The 19,665-nt window shown below is 38.4% G+C and overlaps 5 protein-coding genes across 5 annotated transcripts; 2 read left to right on the top strand and 3 right to left on the bottom strand.

The window, feature by feature from the left end:
- Positions 1 to 409: 409 nt before the first annotated feature.
- RB195_016139 (uncharacterized protein) lies at positions 410 to 1,207 on the top strand (the record flags this gene model as incomplete). Its single annotated transcript, XM_064207162.1, has 3 exons — positions 410 to 518; positions 1,010 to 1,105; positions 1,191 to 1,207. The coding sequence occupies 3 exons, from the start codon at positions 410 to 412 to the stop codon at positions 1,205 to 1,207; spliced, it is 222 nt and encodes a 73-aa protein (XP_064063043.1).
- A 553-nt stretch (positions 1,208 to 1,760) lies between these two features.
- RB195_016138 (uncharacterized protein) lies at positions 1,761 to 2,047 on the top strand (the record flags this gene model as incomplete). The annotated part of the gene is made up of 2 exons (XM_013444123.1): positions 1,761 to 1,897; positions 1,948 to 2,047. 2 exons carry the CDS (start codon positions 1,761 to 1,763, stop codon positions 2,045 to 2,047), a joined length of 237 nt encoding a protein of 78 aa, XP_013299577.1.
- A 4,094-nt stretch (positions 2,048 to 6,141) lies between these two features.
- Positions 6,142 to 8,208, bottom strand: RB195_016137 (uncharacterized protein; the record flags this gene model as incomplete). Its single annotated transcript, XM_064207161.1, has 5 exons — positions 6,142 to 6,237; positions 6,309 to 6,371; positions 6,584 to 6,667; positions 7,849 to 7,926; positions 8,089 to 8,208. 5 exons carry the CDS (start codon positions 8,206 to 8,208, stop codon positions 6,142 to 6,144), a joined length of 441 nt encoding a protein of 146 aa, XP_064063042.1.
- A 5,231-nt stretch (positions 8,209 to 13,439) lies between these two features.
- On the bottom strand, positions 13,440 to 14,234 carry RB195_016136 (uncharacterized protein; the record flags this gene model as incomplete). Its single annotated transcript, XM_013444125.2, has 5 exons — positions 13,440 to 13,517; positions 13,618 to 13,674; positions 13,804 to 13,890; positions 13,948 to 14,022; positions 14,127 to 14,234. 5 exons carry the CDS (start codon positions 14,232 to 14,234, stop codon positions 13,440 to 13,442), a joined length of 405 nt encoding a protein of 134 aa, XP_013299579.2.
- Positions 14,235 to 15,795: 1,561 nt separating this feature from the next.
- On the bottom strand, positions 15,796 to 16,591 carry RB195_016135 (uncharacterized protein; the record flags this gene model as incomplete). Its single annotated transcript, XM_013444126.2, has 5 exons — positions 15,796 to 15,888; positions 15,965 to 16,021; positions 16,152 to 16,229; positions 16,286 to 16,360; positions 16,484 to 16,591. The coding sequence occupies 5 exons, from the start codon at positions 16,589 to 16,591 to the stop codon at positions 15,796 to 15,798; spliced, it is 411 nt and encodes a 136-aa protein (XP_013299580.1).
- Between the last annotated feature and the right edge of the window lie 3,074 nt (positions 16,592 to 19,665).

The following is a 19,665-nucleotide window of genomic DNA, read 5'->3' as shown; positions in this document are numbered from 1 at the left end:
CAGCCATTACAAGACGACACCAGAGCTAAATCTGGTGGGAGGTGCTTACCTAGCAGTATAAAAAGCCGTTGAGGATAGTTTAGGATCCTTATCTGTGGCTAATATGGAAGACTTTCTCGAAGAAGTGGACACGACACCCGCCTTGCCCCTATTTCTGCCGCAATTCGTGCGCTTGCTCACCGCCTAGAAGCTAGTCAGGGCAATATTCTCCGTCAGCTGGATGTCATCGAATCTGCCTGCTTAGAACTTCTTAAGCGTTCGGAGCCACGATCTCCATGTGCCTTTTGCACATTGGAACTAAACCGCGACATGCATCACAGTGCTAGATGCAGCAGATTCCCAGACGCTGTCGCCAGAACTCTGCAGGCAGCCAAACTTGCTCTATGCGAGCGCTGCCTCAAAGAGAAACATGGCAGAGACGACTGCGGTGTCAATTGCGTGCATTTACCGCATAACACGCTTTTGTGCAGCAGCCGCAGTCGTCCCAGCGTTCCCTACAAACATCGTCAGAGCTAATGGTCCTCCCTACTCAACCTCCCACTACGCCCAATTGCAACGTGCACTCGTCAACTCGAGCAAATTTTGAAAAGAAAGAAAGGGAAAGAAGAATCGGAAAATTCCATGATATTACTACACTTTTTCTCTCGTAATGTATTGATGTACTTTTTTGTTGTGTCGTCGGAGTGTTCCTATCTCGGAACACGATAATTAATAATGTAATGCAATGTTAATGTTCGACGCCACACTGCCCCTCCTTGCCGACCAAGGAGGCGGCGCGTTTGTGAGGGGGTTGTCGATCGTCTGGCCGAGGAAGCCGGCTTTTCTTCTGTGTGTGCTTGACTTTCTGCTTATTTGATAAACGTTCTACCACTGAACCACTGCATTTTTCTCGGGTATAAATCCCATATTACCGTGAGCCAATCTCACACGCACACTTGGCATGGTTCCAACAGATGCAATAGACCAAGGAAACATTGCAACTATTGTCACTCCGACGACCATCATACAGCCTTGTGCATATTGCCGGAGCGCACTAGAGACTACTATCGGGAGTACAATGAGGAACTCGAGACGTTCGAGGACTACTACGGACCAACGACATCAGGTGCGGCAGAGTATCACGAAGGTGACAGAAAGCTGCAAAATCTCAACACGAATCATTAAGACTCTGTAACACGTGTTAATTGCAGGTACAATCATCGCTTAGATAAAGAAGCAGGTGCAACGTTTTTCAAAGTATCAGATGCATCGCTTTGCATACATAGATGACGCAATCAGGCAGAATCAGTTGGATAGTGACTTTCACAGACTCGAATTTCTTTGTTTCTGGTAATGGTCGTCGTAAGTGCGCGTATTCTTTGTCTGATGATTGATTTCCTTTTGTACTAGTACATTATTCACGTAGTGTGCTTTGCTTGTCTCGCTTAGTTGTAGTTATTCCTTTGGTACTCATGATAATCCTTTTCGTACTCATAATAATCTTCGCTTAAGCGCTCATTCGCGTTATAATATCATTTATTTCTGACCCTAAACGTACAGCTTTAACTTTCTTCGTGTCTGTAACATTCAGTTAGTATATATAAAGTTTAATTACCCAAGTTTAAGTTACCGCACGGCAATCGTAGCATTGTCTGTTGGACTTTTTAGTCACATTTGACATGTAAGAATGATCCTCCTTGAATGCGAAATGAAGCAAACATTCGAGGAAATTGGCGTCAATTGACAATTGGAGCGGTTGGACAAAAAGCTCGAGGTATTGCATGACCTCAGACGTTGAAATCTTCAGAGGAACGAGGAGAGTTCCGGAAAGCAGACGGAAACACCAAGCAATGACCAGATCGGGCATGGACAGGAGTGACGGTCGAGCCAGGATCAACCAGAGTCCAGCGCAAGTTCGGTAAGAAGACGACAAAGAAAGGACAGCAGAAGATGTAAGATGATTTCAAGCGGGAATGGCGACTTACAACTACAAGCTGACCATAACCACAAGATGGCTAAAACTCGTCATGAAATTCCAGCTATCCTCTACCACACTGAAGAGGCTTAGAAGAAAATCGGCAGCAACTCGTCAACAGTGAGAAGAAAGATGATGAAGGCAGTTGACAAAGCCTACCTTTGTTACTTACTTATTTTTCTTTTCTTCTACAGAGCAAGGAACTGATCATGGTTAATCACAATTTGTGTCTTTTGTCAAGGTTTCAATCAGGAAAAGAATGTCTTAACAAACTTGATTTGAGAAAGTTTACGCAACAACATGATTACGTGTAGAGTTCGCTTATGAAGCAGAAAATCCGAGTAAGAAATGAAATTCTCGTAAACATATCTAAAGAGAAACGATGACTATAGAAGTGAGGAGTGATGTCGACTGTCATGCTATCACTGAGGAATAACAGCTTAAGAGTGACTGTGATATTGTGGTGTTGATGGAAGTAGAAACTGTGCGATAAGAGCGGGGAGGAGCTAGTTAAAGTAATGTAGAAATTTGTCTACAGAAAACTTTAAATAACTATGTAAATGTGGTGTAGATATAGAGAAGTACTGTAGATGTGAGTAATAGTTGAATTACTTTAAAAATAAGCTTCTTTCAAAATAAATACCACAAGAGGCATTGTACTTTGCACTGACCCGCACTTCTAATGTTATCTCTATGCGTCAACAATTTTCTTATCGCATCTTAAACATTGTTGTCTAACAAGCGTTATCAAATCAGTAAATGGAGGACTATAGTCAATTTGTCGGCAAACATTCAAATACAAAAAGAATATAGTAAGGTTAAAACGACATGGAGCACGGTGCAATTGCGTACGCGGCCTTCCCAGAGGCGGTGCGGTGGAGCGTAGCGGTTTGGAGCGCACTAGAATTCTTCCTGGCACCAAGCAACGCTACAGTCTGCGACGGTCACACCTCGGTTCCAATTCCTGTCTCCACCGCGCCGTTTCGCGCGCGTACGCAAATGCACCGTGCTTTTTGACCCGACTATATGTCATGGAGCGAATAAAGGTTAATTTATAGTAGAGTCAAAACGACATGAAGCACAGTGTAGTAGCGTCGGGGCGGTGAAGAAAGCGGTTGAAATCCAGGTAGGAACATTGCGAACGACAGCGAAGATCGATGTCAGCAAGGGTCCCACCTAGATTCTAGCCGCTGCGCTTGCCGTACCGCTTCGAGCGGAACCGCGGCACCGCGGAACGCAGCTGCGCCGTACTTCATGTTGTTTTGACCCTACTGTGGATCACGTATAGCGCAAGGGTTGCAAACCCGTACGCAACACGATGCGTAATATACTGTCACTTTCCGATACGTTTGTCGACAAACACAAGTCCGTTACGATTGCGCAGTACCACCTTGGCAAAAGCGAGTCATGGACAACCTGATGAAGAACGGTAACGGTAGAAGCGTGTAATTATTGTCTATAGCATATTTAAGGGAAGTAAATAAACTTTGTAAAACAACAACGACAATAGCGATGAATAGCGCAGTTTCAACCGAATAAACAGACGTAAATGTGAAAACATGGAGTGATTAAATCGTAGGAAAACTGTGTGAAACTGAACCGGGTCAAGGATATGGGGCACTAATATCATTATCAACTCCACGTCCCTGATTAACGACAAAATTATCAAGTTCATCTCGTTTTCACATGTCCGACAAGGAATATTATGTTCGAAACGTGTTTAGGTGTTAACATTACGTGCGTTAACTTGTTTATCGTGTTCGAAGACAACAGTCACGATTTTTTTAGAAATATTTTTCATTCATGGTTTTATTCTTATTCTGATTTTCCTATTGTTGTTTTCTTTTTCGCAAATAAACAAATTTTTCGCTAGAAACTGTTGAAAAGATCGCAGAGACCGTCAAAACTCGCTACTGCTGTGGATTATTTTCAAATATTGGTTCATTCTCTGCTGCCTTCTTTCACTCGTGTAGATCAGCTGTGACCTCACACCGATGCGAAGACTGCTGCCTGTAAATTACGCGCACGAATTATTCGAATTCAAATTATTGGATTATTCGAATCGAAATGTCGGAGTCTTCGCCGCTTATCTTTTATCCAACGAACAATGACGCCTTTTTTTAGTCTTCTCTCTTGATCCATTGAGGACTTTTACGTAGTTGTACGCTCTGTTTTTTGTTAATAACAGTTTCTCGGCGGTTCCTGGAAGACGAATTATTCGTATAAAATATTTTTTGTCCCAAATACTTCTTCGTTTTCTGGTTGTGCTTTGATGGAATCAGTGCTGGCTAGATTTGGTCCCTGTGGTTTTTTTTTTCCAAATAAGCTGGGAAAAACTCGAATATTCACTTAGGAGTAGTTAGTTAGTAGTTGTACTTGCTTCTTCACGGTTGATATCAATCTCATGTGGTTTCTAGAAGGTATAGAAAAAAAAATATTTTTGTCCTAAATACGAGTACGAAATCCGAAAATGACACAAATTCTCAGCTCACAACCGTTGATTCGCACCCACACTTTGACTGACAATTCAAACCTCTGCACCGAGTTTTCGATCACTGTTCTCGAATTGAATTTTGAAACTGCAGAAAAAAATAAATAAGTGAATTGTTGCTTGTGGCGCAATTCCTTCTAATCTAGAGGTATTCCTACCAATTATAAGTCGAACGCTATCCAGCGCTACTTTGATCGTTTTTTATTGAACTTTTTCAATAGTTTATTCTAACAGAGTTTTCTAACATTTCAATGGCCAAGTATATTTCCCAACCGTTTGAATTTTTAGACGATTAATTCTTTCATTTTCACTTATTCAAATGTATGAATAACCGGATTTTTTAGTTTATTGTTCCTTTCGGACACATGAAATCAATAGCTATAGGGCGATGCAGAGACGGAGTTGTACTGATATTATGGATTGTTGTTGTTTTTTTTTCGGTATAGAAGTTTAATCGCGGAATAATTCGAAAAGTTTCTATGTGTCCAACAAACGTGAGAAGATCATCGACAGTAGAATTCAGGATTTTCGAAAACCACGAAGAATAATGTACGAAGAGGGCTGTAGCTCTGTTTTGACTGTTTTCAATGGCAACAATAGTTCACTGGAAAATTTATCTTCAACAGAGTATTTTTCAGGATTACAATTGAAATGCGACATACTACGGAAGTGATTATTTTGGGATCTCTCCACGAAGCGATACGGTTACGCGTGTAGATCACGAATATGTACATCGTTAATCCTATCTGTCCGTGGAGATATCCCAAAATAGCCTATTTATGCTCCCTTCGATGCAAGGGGTTGATCAATCCTTCCAAAATGCGCCTGCGACTGACTTCGACTTCAATTCAGAATCGTTTGAGAATCATGAACGCAAGCTCGACTTATAAAATGTCCTGCGAGACCAGTCAATCGTCCGGTACCAATTTATCGACTTTGGAAGATCGAAAATTTTGGTTGTCTTCAATGCGACTTCAAACCATTGACCGTGCAGTCGCAGCCTAACCAACTAACCTCCTACCCATTGCGCTACACCTGTCCTTGATTATAAGTTGGCAGAAAAAAATCTGCCTCGTTGGTTTTGAGCGTTATGATAAGTGAAAAGATTTGTTCCGGAGTAGGTGACTTTAATGCGGTGAAAATCCTTTCTATTTTGACAATGAAGCGTTCAGCAAGAAATTTCATTGCGATATTTCAGGAATGATTTTGTCGATCATATCACAGTAGTTTTTCTGAACTGTTGTACATGATCGTCACCGATTATAATGTGATGGAAAGGAAAAAAAAATCACGTCTTCTAAAGGGAAGCGTTTCTGGAAACCTAAGTTGCTGCCAAAGCCATCGTGCCGACCGCTGCGGTCATCCTATCCACGATCAATATCGATCAAAAATAAATTCGCAAACATTAGCAGCCGGATATAACGAGAGGCTCAAATAGATGTAACTCTGCTGTGAACACTTGTTGTTTTACCTCACCTACCTTCGTTTTACTTTTTTTTTGAATCCAATGACATCTCTGTCTATATTTTTTCTTAAGAGAATCTTACAAAAGCGTCTCGTCCCGGATTAATGCCTGGATGAGGCTATCATAGTAAAATCAATAATGATTATGAAATCAGTTATATTATAAATTTACATAATGTTTTTCTTACTGTTTTACGTAAACAAACAATGTTCAAAGATATGGAGAATAGATTTAAAGATTTTCTCCGGGAGCGACGTTCCGAATCTTCGTCACGGTGAATTCTTCAAAGTTTTGCCAGGGCTTTTCCCAAAGATCGACAGTGTAAAGCTAAAAATACTAAGTGTGCGAACATTTCTGGATTTACGATTTGAATTCGCAATGAATTCATGAAAACTAACAGCTCGGTTTCCGTTTTCATTCAGCTTGCAGTTTGCTTCATTGATTTCTTTGTTAGCAATATCCTGAAATGTAAAAAAAAAAGTTTGCAGAAAGTGTGTTGTAGAGAACAGAGTGAATGAAAAACAAACAAAAGAGTTGTGTGTAAAAAAGAGTCCAAAATGCGTGAAAAATGAGAAATGTTAAAAAAAATGAAAACCTAAAGTTGTAGTTCTGTAAGTAAGAAATCCTTAAACTACCAGTATTCCAATGATAATATCAAAATTGGAGAACTTACTGCTTTCTTGCATGTAGATTCACCATAAAGTATTTCGAAGATGTATCTGAATCCAGCTACAACTTGGGATTGAGCTTTGAGAACCTATAAAATCACAACAGAGTTTTTTTAAAGTCCTGGCCCTAAATTGGAAGGAGAAACATTCGCATACATTGGATTCTTATCTTTCTGAATAAAAATTTCACAGCTCCGTCCCCTTCCTTAATGAATCAATTCAAGGAGCATTTTAATCGGAGCAAATAAACATGTATTTAACCATACAATTACTAGTAAAGTGTTATTTTATGTCCTAGTTGAGCTGAGTACGATTTTCTTCCGTATCTCTAGTTTTACGCAAATCTGCACACAATTTTCCAAGCACCCAAAGTCAGGAGGACAAGGAAATAACGAAAGTACACGGACTTAGTCAAGGAGAGCGCTTCGTTTTTCACTCTAGCATGCTTCAAGCAAATTTTCGTAAAGTAAAGTAACCCGGAAAACAGTCAATGACTGAGACAAAACCGCGCAGACTAGTTACTGTCACATTCCTCGGAGTTTTAAAAGGCCTAGCGTCCCTTTAAAGGCATCACCCCACGAATCTGAGGTGGTACGGATTTCAGGTGGAGTATTCGTGCACGGGATCGTTGATTATGGAGAGGTGGGTGATTCCGTCCATTTCTTGCTAATTCACGTAAGAAACGGCCCGGAAGATGCGGTGTGTGCGCACGGCTGGCGCACTCCAATCGACGTGCCTTGTAGAAAATAGCGCGCCGGAGCGCTCGAAGCTGTATGTTCGGGGCCATTTTTTACGGCAATTAGGAAGAAGTGGACGGAATTACCCCCTCCCCCCTCTCCTTAAACTATGATCCTGTCTACGAATAATCCACCTGAGATCCGTACCAACTCAGATTCGTGGGGTGATGCCTTTAAAAAAGCAAGAAAGGCCAAGTAAATGAAGCAAAACTCGGCGCTACCTACCTAATCCGACGTAAAATTGCAGAACAATGGTCCTCCTAACTAAAATAGTGCTGTTATTTTTGTCCTGGTTACCCCAGCGTATCTGTCACAACACATGCACTTCCACTACCTGACTCTCTCTTTCCTGTGCTGCCTTCGATCGAACGCGGATTGCGCTCACTCCAGGAGTGATTGTGGGCTGCGACGAATTTACTCGTTCGAGAGGAAAATGAAATGCTTTTTCGTTGTGCATTAACTGCGACGACGATTATTTCCCTTTTCCTTATTTAATCGGATTTTCCTAGTAGGAAGAACAACTTTATACTAACCTTAATTGGAACCATGACATATTGCCCGTTATTTGATGAATGCTCAGTCACACTTTTTGCAGCCTTCCACGCTTTTGCCTGAAAGAAAAAATATTCCAGACAAGTCTCGACATCGACAGAAACCCTTAACAGTTTAAAATGAACGAAAATTTAGGAGGAAATACGATTACAAGAAGGAAGGAAAGCTTTTAAAGTAATGTCTACATGTAACAAAATTTGATTAGATATAAATGAACTAACCAAGTATCCAGGATCACTTGGATCCTGATCCATTACTCCTCCAGTCATCATACCTTTACCTTTATCAGCCGTGGCAGTTGAGGTGAGAAAGACGAGAACGAAGATAAGGTATGGTTGCATGCTTCCTGAACGTTTCACGCTATTTATCGATTGAGGCTGACTACGAAGTGTCAACGATGAGTAAGCAATGGAGTGACTTTTCCCAGTAAAAGAAAATTCTATGCTAACATAAAGGAAAATCCGAACATTCCAAAGATTTTGTGGATCTTCGCGCCTAAGATCGCGGGAACTTCGAACTTTTGACCATTGGAGTCAATAAATTAGGAAGAATGATGCTAATTTCAGTAATTATTAGAAATGATAGAGTATTTTCTCTACCACTTCTAGTACAATTCCCCCGCGACTTGTTTTAGGAGATCAATGGAAAAAATACTAGCACTCTGGATATTTTTAGAGAAAATCTAAAAAGTGTGCTTAAAGCGTGACTCATCAGTGGGTCACACTGCACTTGGGCGGCCGAAAGCACGTAAACTTTCGTGGATCACGTAGTGTCCAGCTTTTTGAATTTAGATAAATTTGAAATAATTGGAGGAATTGACCTAAGAATAGGAAGTAGCAGCCAGAAACGTGTACCTAATCTGGAAAAAAGTTAAAATAGAATGAAGCAGATTGTAATCAGAAAAGAATTTTTCATAGCAACCGACTAAGCTTCTATATTTAAAAAAATCAAACTTATCGAATTTTTGAATGATTTAAGAAGCAGAGGATCGTTTCTGATGAGGAGACGGTCGCTGTCGGCATGGAATCACTACTGGTGATGACCGATTCAGCAACATTTAACACACAAGAATGATTTTATGTTGAATTCACAAAGACTTTTATCCAACAGAATGTTTAGTTTCTTATTCAAGACCATAATCGGCTAAAAGGAAGCACAAACACAAGAATCTATCCATTGATTGAATGTGTTTCGTGGTTTTCGACAATGCCATGTTAGTCACCGTAAACTATAACTATCAAAATGATCCCTTTTTTAAAATTGCGCTTTTACAGGTGTCAACATTTGAGTGATCAAAGTTAAACAAATTCTTGTACTCAGGAAAAAAATGAACCCATAACTATCGATTGCTGGGAACAAATCCTTAAAATAGATTGAAGAGACGGTATTAGAAATGCTGTAATGTGAATGTGAATGTGAAGAAATGTGCGGAACGCAAGAAACATTTGCCTTCTCGTTTAAATTCACCACGTTATTTTAAATTTGCTGCTATTTACAGCTATATGAGCCATTTATGTTATTATTCATAGCTATATAGGAAACATTAGGGAACGGTGAAAAGATTTTTCTCTTCCTTATGTTTTTTTCTCCTCCTTATGCTGGAAATGCTACGTATCTATGCATGAGAATGAACTAGTAAATCCACATTTCAGGCGAGGAAATGAGGGAATATTTCTAAATTCGGCGGTTATGGATATCATAGAACTTCCTATGAATTAACTGATGAAGATAATCTAAAGCAAATCCTAATGTAATGCGAGGAGAAGGCTAAAGAATCTCTGCAAGCAAACAACAATATAACGAACGAACGAAGTGCATCACCACATGGACGAAGATTTTCCTAGGCGGAGAGGACAAAAAAAAAGATTAATGGCGATGAGAAAAGAACGATAGAAACGAACAAGCAGTTGTTCATTCCGCCTTGAACCAAAAGAAAAATTCAGATTCTAAAACATTCGTTAGATTAGAACTTGAAAAAAAAACCAAAAAAAAAACAGAAACGATTGCTGCTATCAAGAACTGTGACCCAATCAAAACGTTGCCATTGAAGTTGAACCTGCGAATTTTTGCACACAAAAAAAAACAAAAATGACAAAAATGCTAAATTTTTAAAATAACTTGGAGCTTTTACATAACTTAGTGCAGTGCCGAGAGGTCATCACTGTGTCTCTGCAGTTGATGGTTCGAAAGCGCTCATGGGTTAGCAACGCTTTCGCGTACATCTCCATAAATCGCTACGATTCTTAATTTATACCGAACCCTTCATCTTCTTTCTTTTAATGGATGAGCTTGTTTATTCCGTCAACTGGTAGCTTGGCTTATAAATTTTATTCTAACATCTAAAAAGTAGCATGAGAATAGCTGCTGTTGTTACTGTTTTGCAGCTTTACACAAGAGAAAATCGTTTGGATTTCACCCCGCTCGAATCCAGTGAACAATTGAGAATTTTTGTATTAGGATCAATCTACACACATGCTTTTCTGGAAGATTCCCTGAATTTATTGCATTATATTGCTCTACAATATTGAATAGTTTTCCTGGATGGGACGTAAAGTGATATAATGTGATTGGAGTCAATTTATAATTGTTATAGGTCGTCCGGGCCCTTAACACGGTTATAAGGGTGCCGTTGTAGAGTGTGAATTAGTTAGTACTACCCTCATATACTACTAGCCTCAAAGACACAACAAGTGGTAATCAGGCGAGGACTCAACAACATTATTTCACAATTCTTTTTAATTTAACAAATTATTAGCACAACTTCAAAGAGTAAACTACACTAGCCACGGTAATTTCCAGAAAACGTCCAAAATAATAGTTTTCCAAGGAATCTTTTTATATGGAAAGCAAGCTTCCCAATCAATTTCAATGTGCCACTTCCTCCAAGTTCTAAAAATACTGAAACTCTCAAATAAATATGAATGGGCTGTCAAAATCGTAACGTTCATGGTAACGTCAATTTTAGGAATATTTAACTATAAATTAATTTTTGGCGTATCTTATCCCCACCAAATGTCACATATCATCAAGGCTATTACCCAAAATGCGGTCCCATGATTTGTGTTGGCGGGCAATTTAAAAGATAAGAGCTTTGGTAGAAGTTCTTCAGAGTTAAAGATAAACTAGATAGATGGATCTTACAATCTCGAATGGATTAATGTCCACGTCTGATGATATAAATCAAAATGAATCAAGTTACGAAAAAGAGACGAAAAAAAAGCTAAGAATGATCTGCTTTCCTCCGACTGCAAGTGAACAAACGATTGGAACAGTGGTGGAAGATAGTGCGGATGTTCGACTGTCCTTGAATCTTGGCATGTTGAATACGTAGTTTTCTTGATTTTTTCTTGAGCTGTAGGAGACGACTGGTATTGAACTTTCTTTAGTAACGAACAGCTAACGTTTCGGCGTTATCGCCCTCGTCAGAGACCGGGAAAATCAAAGCCATCAATGACTTATTACCTCAACCACCTCATTACTCTACAGAAAGCATTCAAATGATGGGTAAACTCAAACAGCAACACATCGGCCTTGCTTACCTCATCTGCTGAATCTGGTAACGTAACAGACCAGCATGTACCACAATTATGAATCAGATGGGTTCTTTGTAGGGGACCTGAGGGCCCGTCCCGTAAATCAAAACCCGCACAGGGATTGATATGGGGTTAATTCGTTTGTGGTCGCAGTGCACTCATCCTTTCTCTTCAGCTCAATACACAGCGGGCGTCCCGTTGTCCCATATAATCGTCACCATGCAATCTGTACGTGATACGATATACGACTCCTGATACCATGCAATCACCCTCTCTTCCGTATGAGCAAACTGCGCAGTTGGAAATTGTGCAGAGTCGATCATATGCATGATTACGGACCAGCTGACACCTAAGATGGGCTGGCGGTATCTCCACAACCGTAACGTCGCTCTGTAGACCCGCTTTGCGTAGACAGCTCCTTATCGCTCTGCTCATATCATCAGAATTGTAAACTAGACAGAATAGAATCTTTTCCATCTCGTCTACCGCTTATATCTGATCATTTGAGGGCCTTTGGGAGATAAGTGCTCGACAGTCGTGACTGTCGAGCAATACATTCTCCAGTCGGGTACCCATTGGACACAGTCACGTTGTCAGCAAGGTTTACAAGCTATAATTCTTCCTGGCTGCTCGTTGCAACTCATGTCGCCATCCTGTTCATGTCACCTATGATGGAGTTTTTTGTTTTGCTGGGATGCGCTGAAAGATAGTGGAGTAAGATGTTCTTGCTACTGGGTTTTCGATACCACTTAGTCTTCCATATCCCATTCCACAAATAGATGTGCACATTCAAGGAAGCCAACCAGTTGTCTACTGGTTTCTTCCTTGTGACCTTAATATGCGGTCACTGCTGGTTGAGAAGATTGAAGTACTTGCCGAATTCTGCCTGTGTTGGGCAAACGTCGCAACATTTTTACAGTGATAATTATGTTACCAGGTTTAGCAAATGAGGTAAGCACTACCCGATGTGTTGTTGTCTGAGTTTTTTCATCGTTTGAATGTTTTCTGTAGAGTGCTGAGGTTCTTTAGAGGATAAATTACCAATGGCTTTGATTTTTCCAAGCTCTGAGGAAGGCGATAACGCCAAAACCTTGCTTGTTCATTAATAAAGAAAGTTTAGTGCCAATTTCGGCTACAGCTCGAGCAAATCAATCAAAACTTGCCCATGTTCGACTGTCTTTTGCTGTTTGAGTTTGCCTACGGTTTGGATGCTTTCTGTAGGGTGATGAGGCCCTTGAGGGGATAAATCACTAATGGCTTTGAATTTTCCAGACTCTGATGAAGGCGATAACGCCGAAACGTTAGCCGTTGTTTAATAAAGACGATCAATACCAATCTTGGCCACAGTTCAAGGAAATCAATTAAAATCAATCAAAACTGGTAAAAGGTTTCCGTAGCTCTCGTAACGGCTGTATGGCGGATGGTTCGACCTCCTTCCACAAACTCCAACCTACTGTTTCTTATCCCTCCAGGTCTGCCATATTACAACCAAAACTGTTTGAGAAAAGTAAAACAGTGAAGAAAAACAATTCTGAGACGATTCTAGATCGAAGCGTTCATTTCTTATAAAACTTTTCCTACTTTTCTAGCGTCACATGTACATAAATTAAGAGTAAACGATGTGTTTTTCTTTTTCGAAACCCGAGATAATATTATCCTAGTCTGACAAATTTTTTACTTTAATGAATTAAATATAATAGTTACTTCAATGAATCAACTATGCAAGTTTTTTTCGTACAGTTAATAACTTATTGCTGTTGCTTTCTCCTTAAGCGAAATTTTCAAGTGAACGAAAAATTCCATTCAAGGAAAAAATCCAACAAAAAAAAAAACGATAAAACTGCCATGAGCGTTCTATAGCACCAACAACATTTAAAAAATTGACACACATTTTCTAGAAATTTTCATCCATAATTATTAGCTCGATACAATCCGTCTCACAATTCCAATGCAAAACTATTTATTGTTATGTTGATGCTTCTTTAACATCGGTTAGATAGCATGTAGTATTTAAAAATGTATGGAAAATATCATCAAATCTAATTTTTGGCAGGAATGTCCGCGATTTTCGTAACTGTAACCTCCATAGGTATTTTCCACAGCTCGACTTTATATAACTGAAAGGAATAACATTTCAATATTGACTAATTTTTAAGCTTATCTCATTTGATAATTGAAAAATTTTTTATTTTTTCATTTCTCTGTTTTTGAACTCACAGCTCTGCGCCCGTTTGGTTTCAGTGGACATAAAGCAGCAGTGGCTGGACTTTCTTGCTAAAGAATATAGGTTCAATGAACTATTAGAGATGAGAACAATTTTCATTTTTTCAAAAAATTACTACTTCATAAAAAAATAATTAGAAAATATCTGGAAAAAAAATGTTGAAAAAAGAGAACACTTACACCCTTTACACATGTGGATTCGGCGTACATTATTTCAAAAATGTATCTCGTACCAGCTACAACTTTTTGTGATCCAGCTTTCACAACCTTAAATACACAAGTCCATGTTAAATTTTTAATCTGGATAGTTGATTGTAATCAGACCTCAAGTGGAACCATAAGATTGTGTCCGTCGTCAAGCTTTTCATTAACAGCGTTCACAGCTTTCCATGCTTTTTTCTTAATTTTTTTTCTTGATTAAATTTGGCGAAGAACACGGATCAGTTGGATTTGAAGTTTTTTTTTTATCAAACTGAGCGCTCATAATTTATGAACGGACTGACCATATTCTCGGGATCACTCGCTTTCAGAGTCTCAATTCCTCCCCCTAGTCTACTTTCGACAAATATGACGATGGAAAGGAGAGCGAGGAAAGAAACAAGGCGTGACATGATTCCTAAATCACACACATTATCATATAAAGTGCATGCACTAAACTCTTTCCTGGAAATTTTCGTTCCTCTATGAAAATTTTGATTTTTCGAAAAAAATCTTTCGAAAAGTTAAAACAAAATTCTGTGGTATTTACAAGTATATCGCTTCGACGACTGCAATAAAAATGTATTTTTGACAAATTTCTTTTCTTGATCTTGAGAAATTAACTGGTTTCGGAAAACGAAAACTCAAATCCGCAACTTAAATGCCAGGAAAGAACTCCTTCTACCGAGAAATAGCTGGACCAATTATCGAAACATTTGTCAGCACAGATCCGAGAGGAGCTTAAAAACAGCGTATCATCAGACTGGGGGTGTTGGGATCACTCCATGGAGAAGAAAGTTTTGGGGTGTAGCTCATGAGTATAAGCGCGATTCCTCATAATTGAGCGGGAAACCACTTGGGAAACGATCCTGTCGCACCGGATCTCCCTACGAGGCACCAAATAACATGCAATGCCCGCAATAGAAGGCGTACGCGAGGCATCCGCCAACGAGCGGGAGAAACTGCTTTAAAAGGGTCATTGCTGAGTAATTTGATTCTTTTCTCTACCATTTCAACTCATCACGTTGTTTGAAATGGCTACGCATACCTGGATTATTAAAATGACCAGAAAAAGGAGGAAAAGGGTGAGATAGAAGGGTATGATTGATGATTCAAGAACGCTAGGAAGCTATCTACCTGTTAGTTGCAACTCAAAAACTTACGAAGCTAGACAGATACGAAATGGTGTGAGACGGACATTTATATACGATTATGGTGGTCACATTTACATGAAACAACGAAAATGAGGCATTCGTAGAATCCGTGATAAGCATTATGCTAATGAAATTATCAAAACGTGTCCATTTAGCAGTTGATGAAAGCAAACAAGGACGGGAACAAAAACCTTATTTTTCCTGCTAACTATTCTTGTAAAGTGCAGAAAAAAGCCAATTATTATTTTAAAGGGAAAACAGCAACGCTTTCACCTACTTGATATTTACATCAGTTGGCTACCTCAATGATAATGTTTACCTCTGCAATCATGAACCTCAAACGATTCCGGATCAAAGTTTTCGCCTTTCCGTGATTCATAATATTCGTGCATACATTCAAAGTGAACTTTGAGATACATTTTGGAAAAATCTTCTATTTATTGTGATGCTAATCTGAAAAGCTATTTTACTACTGTTATTTAAATAAACGAGTAGTTATTTAAATGAATAGTTTTGTGACTGATTTGTACAGTTAATATTTTTTCACGTTGCTTTTTTCTGAGAAAAAAATCTTCAGATAAACAAGAGATTTCATCAATGCAAAAAACCGCCCAACCCATGTAATTGGGCCAATAAGTTCGCCTTCTACGGTACCAACAACATTTGGGGAACTGTTTAAGTTTTTCTTAAAAATTTTACTCACAATTTTTAGATCCGCACTCTGTTTCTTACAATTCCAATGGAAAACTGATAATTGTGTCAAAATTTCTTTATTATTGCCTAAATAGTGCGTGATATCCATACAATTCATACATGCCACTCAAATCTTCTCTTCGGCCGGGATGTCCGTGATTTTGGCAGCATTGAACTGCTCCTTCTCTCCTGGCTTCTCCAACAGTTCGACGTTATACAACTGAAAGCAGAAAATTTCTCGCGTGGCTTAATCTGAAAATTTATCTCTTCTAATCCAGAGATATTTTTGAACTCACAGCTTTGTGTCCGTTTGGTTTCAGTGGACACTTCGCCGCAGTAGCTGTATTTGCTTCCTGAAAACAACAAGTTCAGGGAACTTCTAGAAGGAAACAATTATGATTTTGCACTAATTGAAACGTTACAGTGAATTAATGAGGAAGTTTCTGGAAGAAAATGGAATGGTTGGGAAAAGAAAACGCTTACTTCTTTTTTACATGTAGATTCACCGTAGATTATTTCAAATATGTATCTAGTACCAGCTTGTGACTGAGCTTTCACTACCTTAAATACACAAATACGAGGATTAATCTTTTCCGGATAAATAGATATGGTCAAACCTTGTCTGGAACCATAAGATCGTGTCCGTCTTTTAGCTTTTTATTGACAGCACTCACGGCTTTCCACGATTTTTCCTCAATTTTTTCTTAATTAAATCCGATGTACATGTAGTTCATATAGTAACGGTGACCAGTCACATTGATGGTAGAGCTATTTACTCAAAAACTTAAGCACTCATAAATTGTGGATGAACTGACCATAATTTCAGGATCACTCGCATTTAGAAAAGTAAGTCCTCCCGGCATTTGACTGTCGGCAAATGTAAGAAGGCAAAGGAGAGCAAGGAGAGAAACAAAGGGTGGCATGATCCCTAAATCACACCTACTCATAGACTCATTCGTAGAGTTAGCCATCGACCAAATAGACAAAATGTAAAAAAAATCAATAAATATACCATCACTAAAATAATATCATCAAAAATGAATGTATCATATGCATTTAGATGGAATGTAAGGAAAATCATAAAAATCAAATTGGCAACTATAAAAGCAAATTCTGCGAAAAGAACCTGAATTTAATGTTGTATAAGATGTGGAGAGAGCTTAAATATGAAAGAAATCAATTATTCGAGTGAATAGTCGTGACTTTTCTGAAAGAAAAAAAAGAATTTATATATATATATATATTTGCAAAATGGTATATAAAATTGGTGTAAAGATACCACCGTTAAAACCGCTAAAACTAAACTAAAAGATAGAGGAATATTTTAAATAATTTTGATTCAATAAATTCTAATCAAATATTTTCATCAAATTTATTAATTCAATAATTAAATCAAGACTTGCATGAAAAGAAGAGAAAGGAAAGAAGAAAAAGAAAAGAAGAAAAAGAGAAGAAGAAATGAGTGCCCGCCACACCTCGAGGTGTTTTTTTTTCAATTTCGATTCCAAGATCTTTGGTTGTTTTTTTTTTCTGAAAAATTCCTCTCAAAAATATTTGATGTAAAATGTTCTTAAACAACGCAGATTTGCGTGATTCTAAAAAGATTATGCACTAAATTGAAAACTAAAAGTCCCGTAAAATTCCAATAGTTTTACAAAGATTTTCAAGCGATTCGAGATCTTTCATAAAGTTACACAAAGTTCAGTTACACATAGTTTAACCGACTATCATAATGGAAATAAGTTTCAATTTGTATTGTATAAATAATTTGTATAAGAAAATAATCCTGCACTTTTTTTGCAAATATAACTGTTTTTAGAAACGGAAAACCGAAATTGATATCTTGAACGAAATGCAAGGAGCGAACTTCTCCACCAAAGAATGCCTGGACCGGTTTTCGTAGAACTTTTTGTAGTTTCTCGACGAACTTTTCAAAAAAAGTAAACTACGTTTCTATTCTTACACTGTGTATTACTCATACTCTTTGGAAAAGTTTAAAACGATTCTTAAGCAGAGAATTTATCAACGATCCTAACAATTCTTGAACAGATTAATTATCAATTATTTTATTTAATTCACATTTTAATATTTTAATTTTTATCAGCTTAGTAGTTATCCGTGGTCACAAGTGTTATTTATGATTATGAATGTCTAGCCAAATAAAAAATATTCAATAGAATTAATGTTATCTGGTGACCAGAGATCCAGAATGTGATTCAAAAATGATTGAAAAATGAGGAAAATACAGAGAGTGTGAGAAGTATGCATTTATAAATGTTTAAGAGAGGCGGAACCGGTAATGAATAGAAAAACTGTAAAGGCACTGTAAAGGAACTGCAACCACTATTCGACACAATTTTCGGAATCGGTGACGCATTCGACAGAAATTCAAGAGGAAATTTATGTTGGGGCAGAATGTATGGAATTACACTACGCTTCGATCGTACTCGCCGGTTTCGTTCCTGAGAAAACGACGAGGTATCTGCATGGAATTATATGAGGGTATAGGTGAAGTAAGAAGAGAACAAAATGAGTTTGAAAAAAGCGGTTATCCCTTGCCAGAAAAAAAAACATTGGAGAAATCAAGGAAAAGAAGAAATACTGCCTCTGCGTCTCCACATGATTTTTTGATGTTCCAGGATCGTTGAATATGAAAATGACGGCTTCCTTTCTCAATTTCCTCACATAGAGAGGTATAGTGAATTTTGGATTTCCATTTCACTGCAGTAATAAACTCTAGTTTAATAGCGCTTAAAAGAAAATAATAGTTGAAGTTTAATAGCAGGAAAACGACGGGAGATAGATGACTTCTCGGCGGACTTTTCAAAAAAAAAAAAAATAAACTACGTTTCTGTTCTTACAATGTGCATTACTCATATTCTTTGGAAAGTACAAAACGATTTTGAAGCGGAGAAATTATCAACGATTCTAACAATTCCTGTACAGATTAATTATTTATCATTTTATTTAATTCACATTTTAATCTTTTAATTTTTATCAGCTGAGATAGATGGAGATGTGCGATGGAGATGTTATGTACAAGCAAATACCATAAGCTTATATTTTTGCGAAGTAAATAAAAAGTTCAAGAGCAAAAATTCTGGTTGCAACATCCAATTTCACCATGCTGAAATAATTCTGGTGGGTTAGCTTCGAAAAAAGATCAAAAGATTAGAGAAGAAATCCTTATTAAAGAAAAAACTTCATTTAAAAAAATCCACCAATTTATTTCCGATCTTCACGTCATGAGTGTTAAGTGTTAGAGAATCCAGGGAAATTACTTCACTACTAAGGCAAATAGGTCATCTTCGATAATCAAAAGTAAAAAATCGTACTTATTTAACACTAGGTTGACAACATAGTATAGTCGGGTCAAAACGACATGAATCGCGAGTGTAATTGTGGTGCGATTGCGTACGCGCTCGATACGGCGCGGTGGAAGCAGCAGTTGGGACCGAGGTGGGACCGTCGCAGCGATGGGTGGTGTCAGCGAGGGTTTCACCACGCTCCTGGCCGCTACACTCCACGGAAGCGCTTCGAGAGAAGCGGCGTACGCAATTACGTACGTGCTTCATGTCGTTTTGACCCAATATTACCGAACTACATTTCAAGTTCGCTTTGTTTGAAGCGAATATTACCACATCGTTGGCGCACTCAAGATCGACCAAGGGGCGTGCTGACGCAAAAATGGAACCAACGTGAAATTTGCTCAATTGTGCTTCGCAGGATGTCATCAACGTCACGGTTGAACTGGAAGAGTCCTGAGTTACGACCTCTTGTTTTACCCTCCACAACGGTGGAATACACCTGGCTCGTTTTGCGCCCTATATTGTCTGACCCAGGTCCCAGTCCGAGACTGTCAACAGTACCTCATGCTGCCATTAGTGTTTCACTGATCACTTCCTTCGAAGAGCTTTTATTTTGCTTCGCAATTTGTACGTGAATGAGGATAAAATTTCTATTTTTGTTATAAATCATTTTTGACGGAGCTACCGTT

This window comes from Necator americanus, chromosome V (assembly GCF_031761385.1).
Source record: "Necator americanus strain Aroian chromosome V, whole genome shotgun sequence".
NCBI lineage: Eukaryota > Metazoa > Nematoda > Chromadorea > Rhabditida > Ancylostomatidae > Necator > Necator americanus.
The sequence above is the reverse complement of the archived record's forward strand: the minus strand, read 5'-3'. Positions and strand labels throughout refer to the sequence as shown.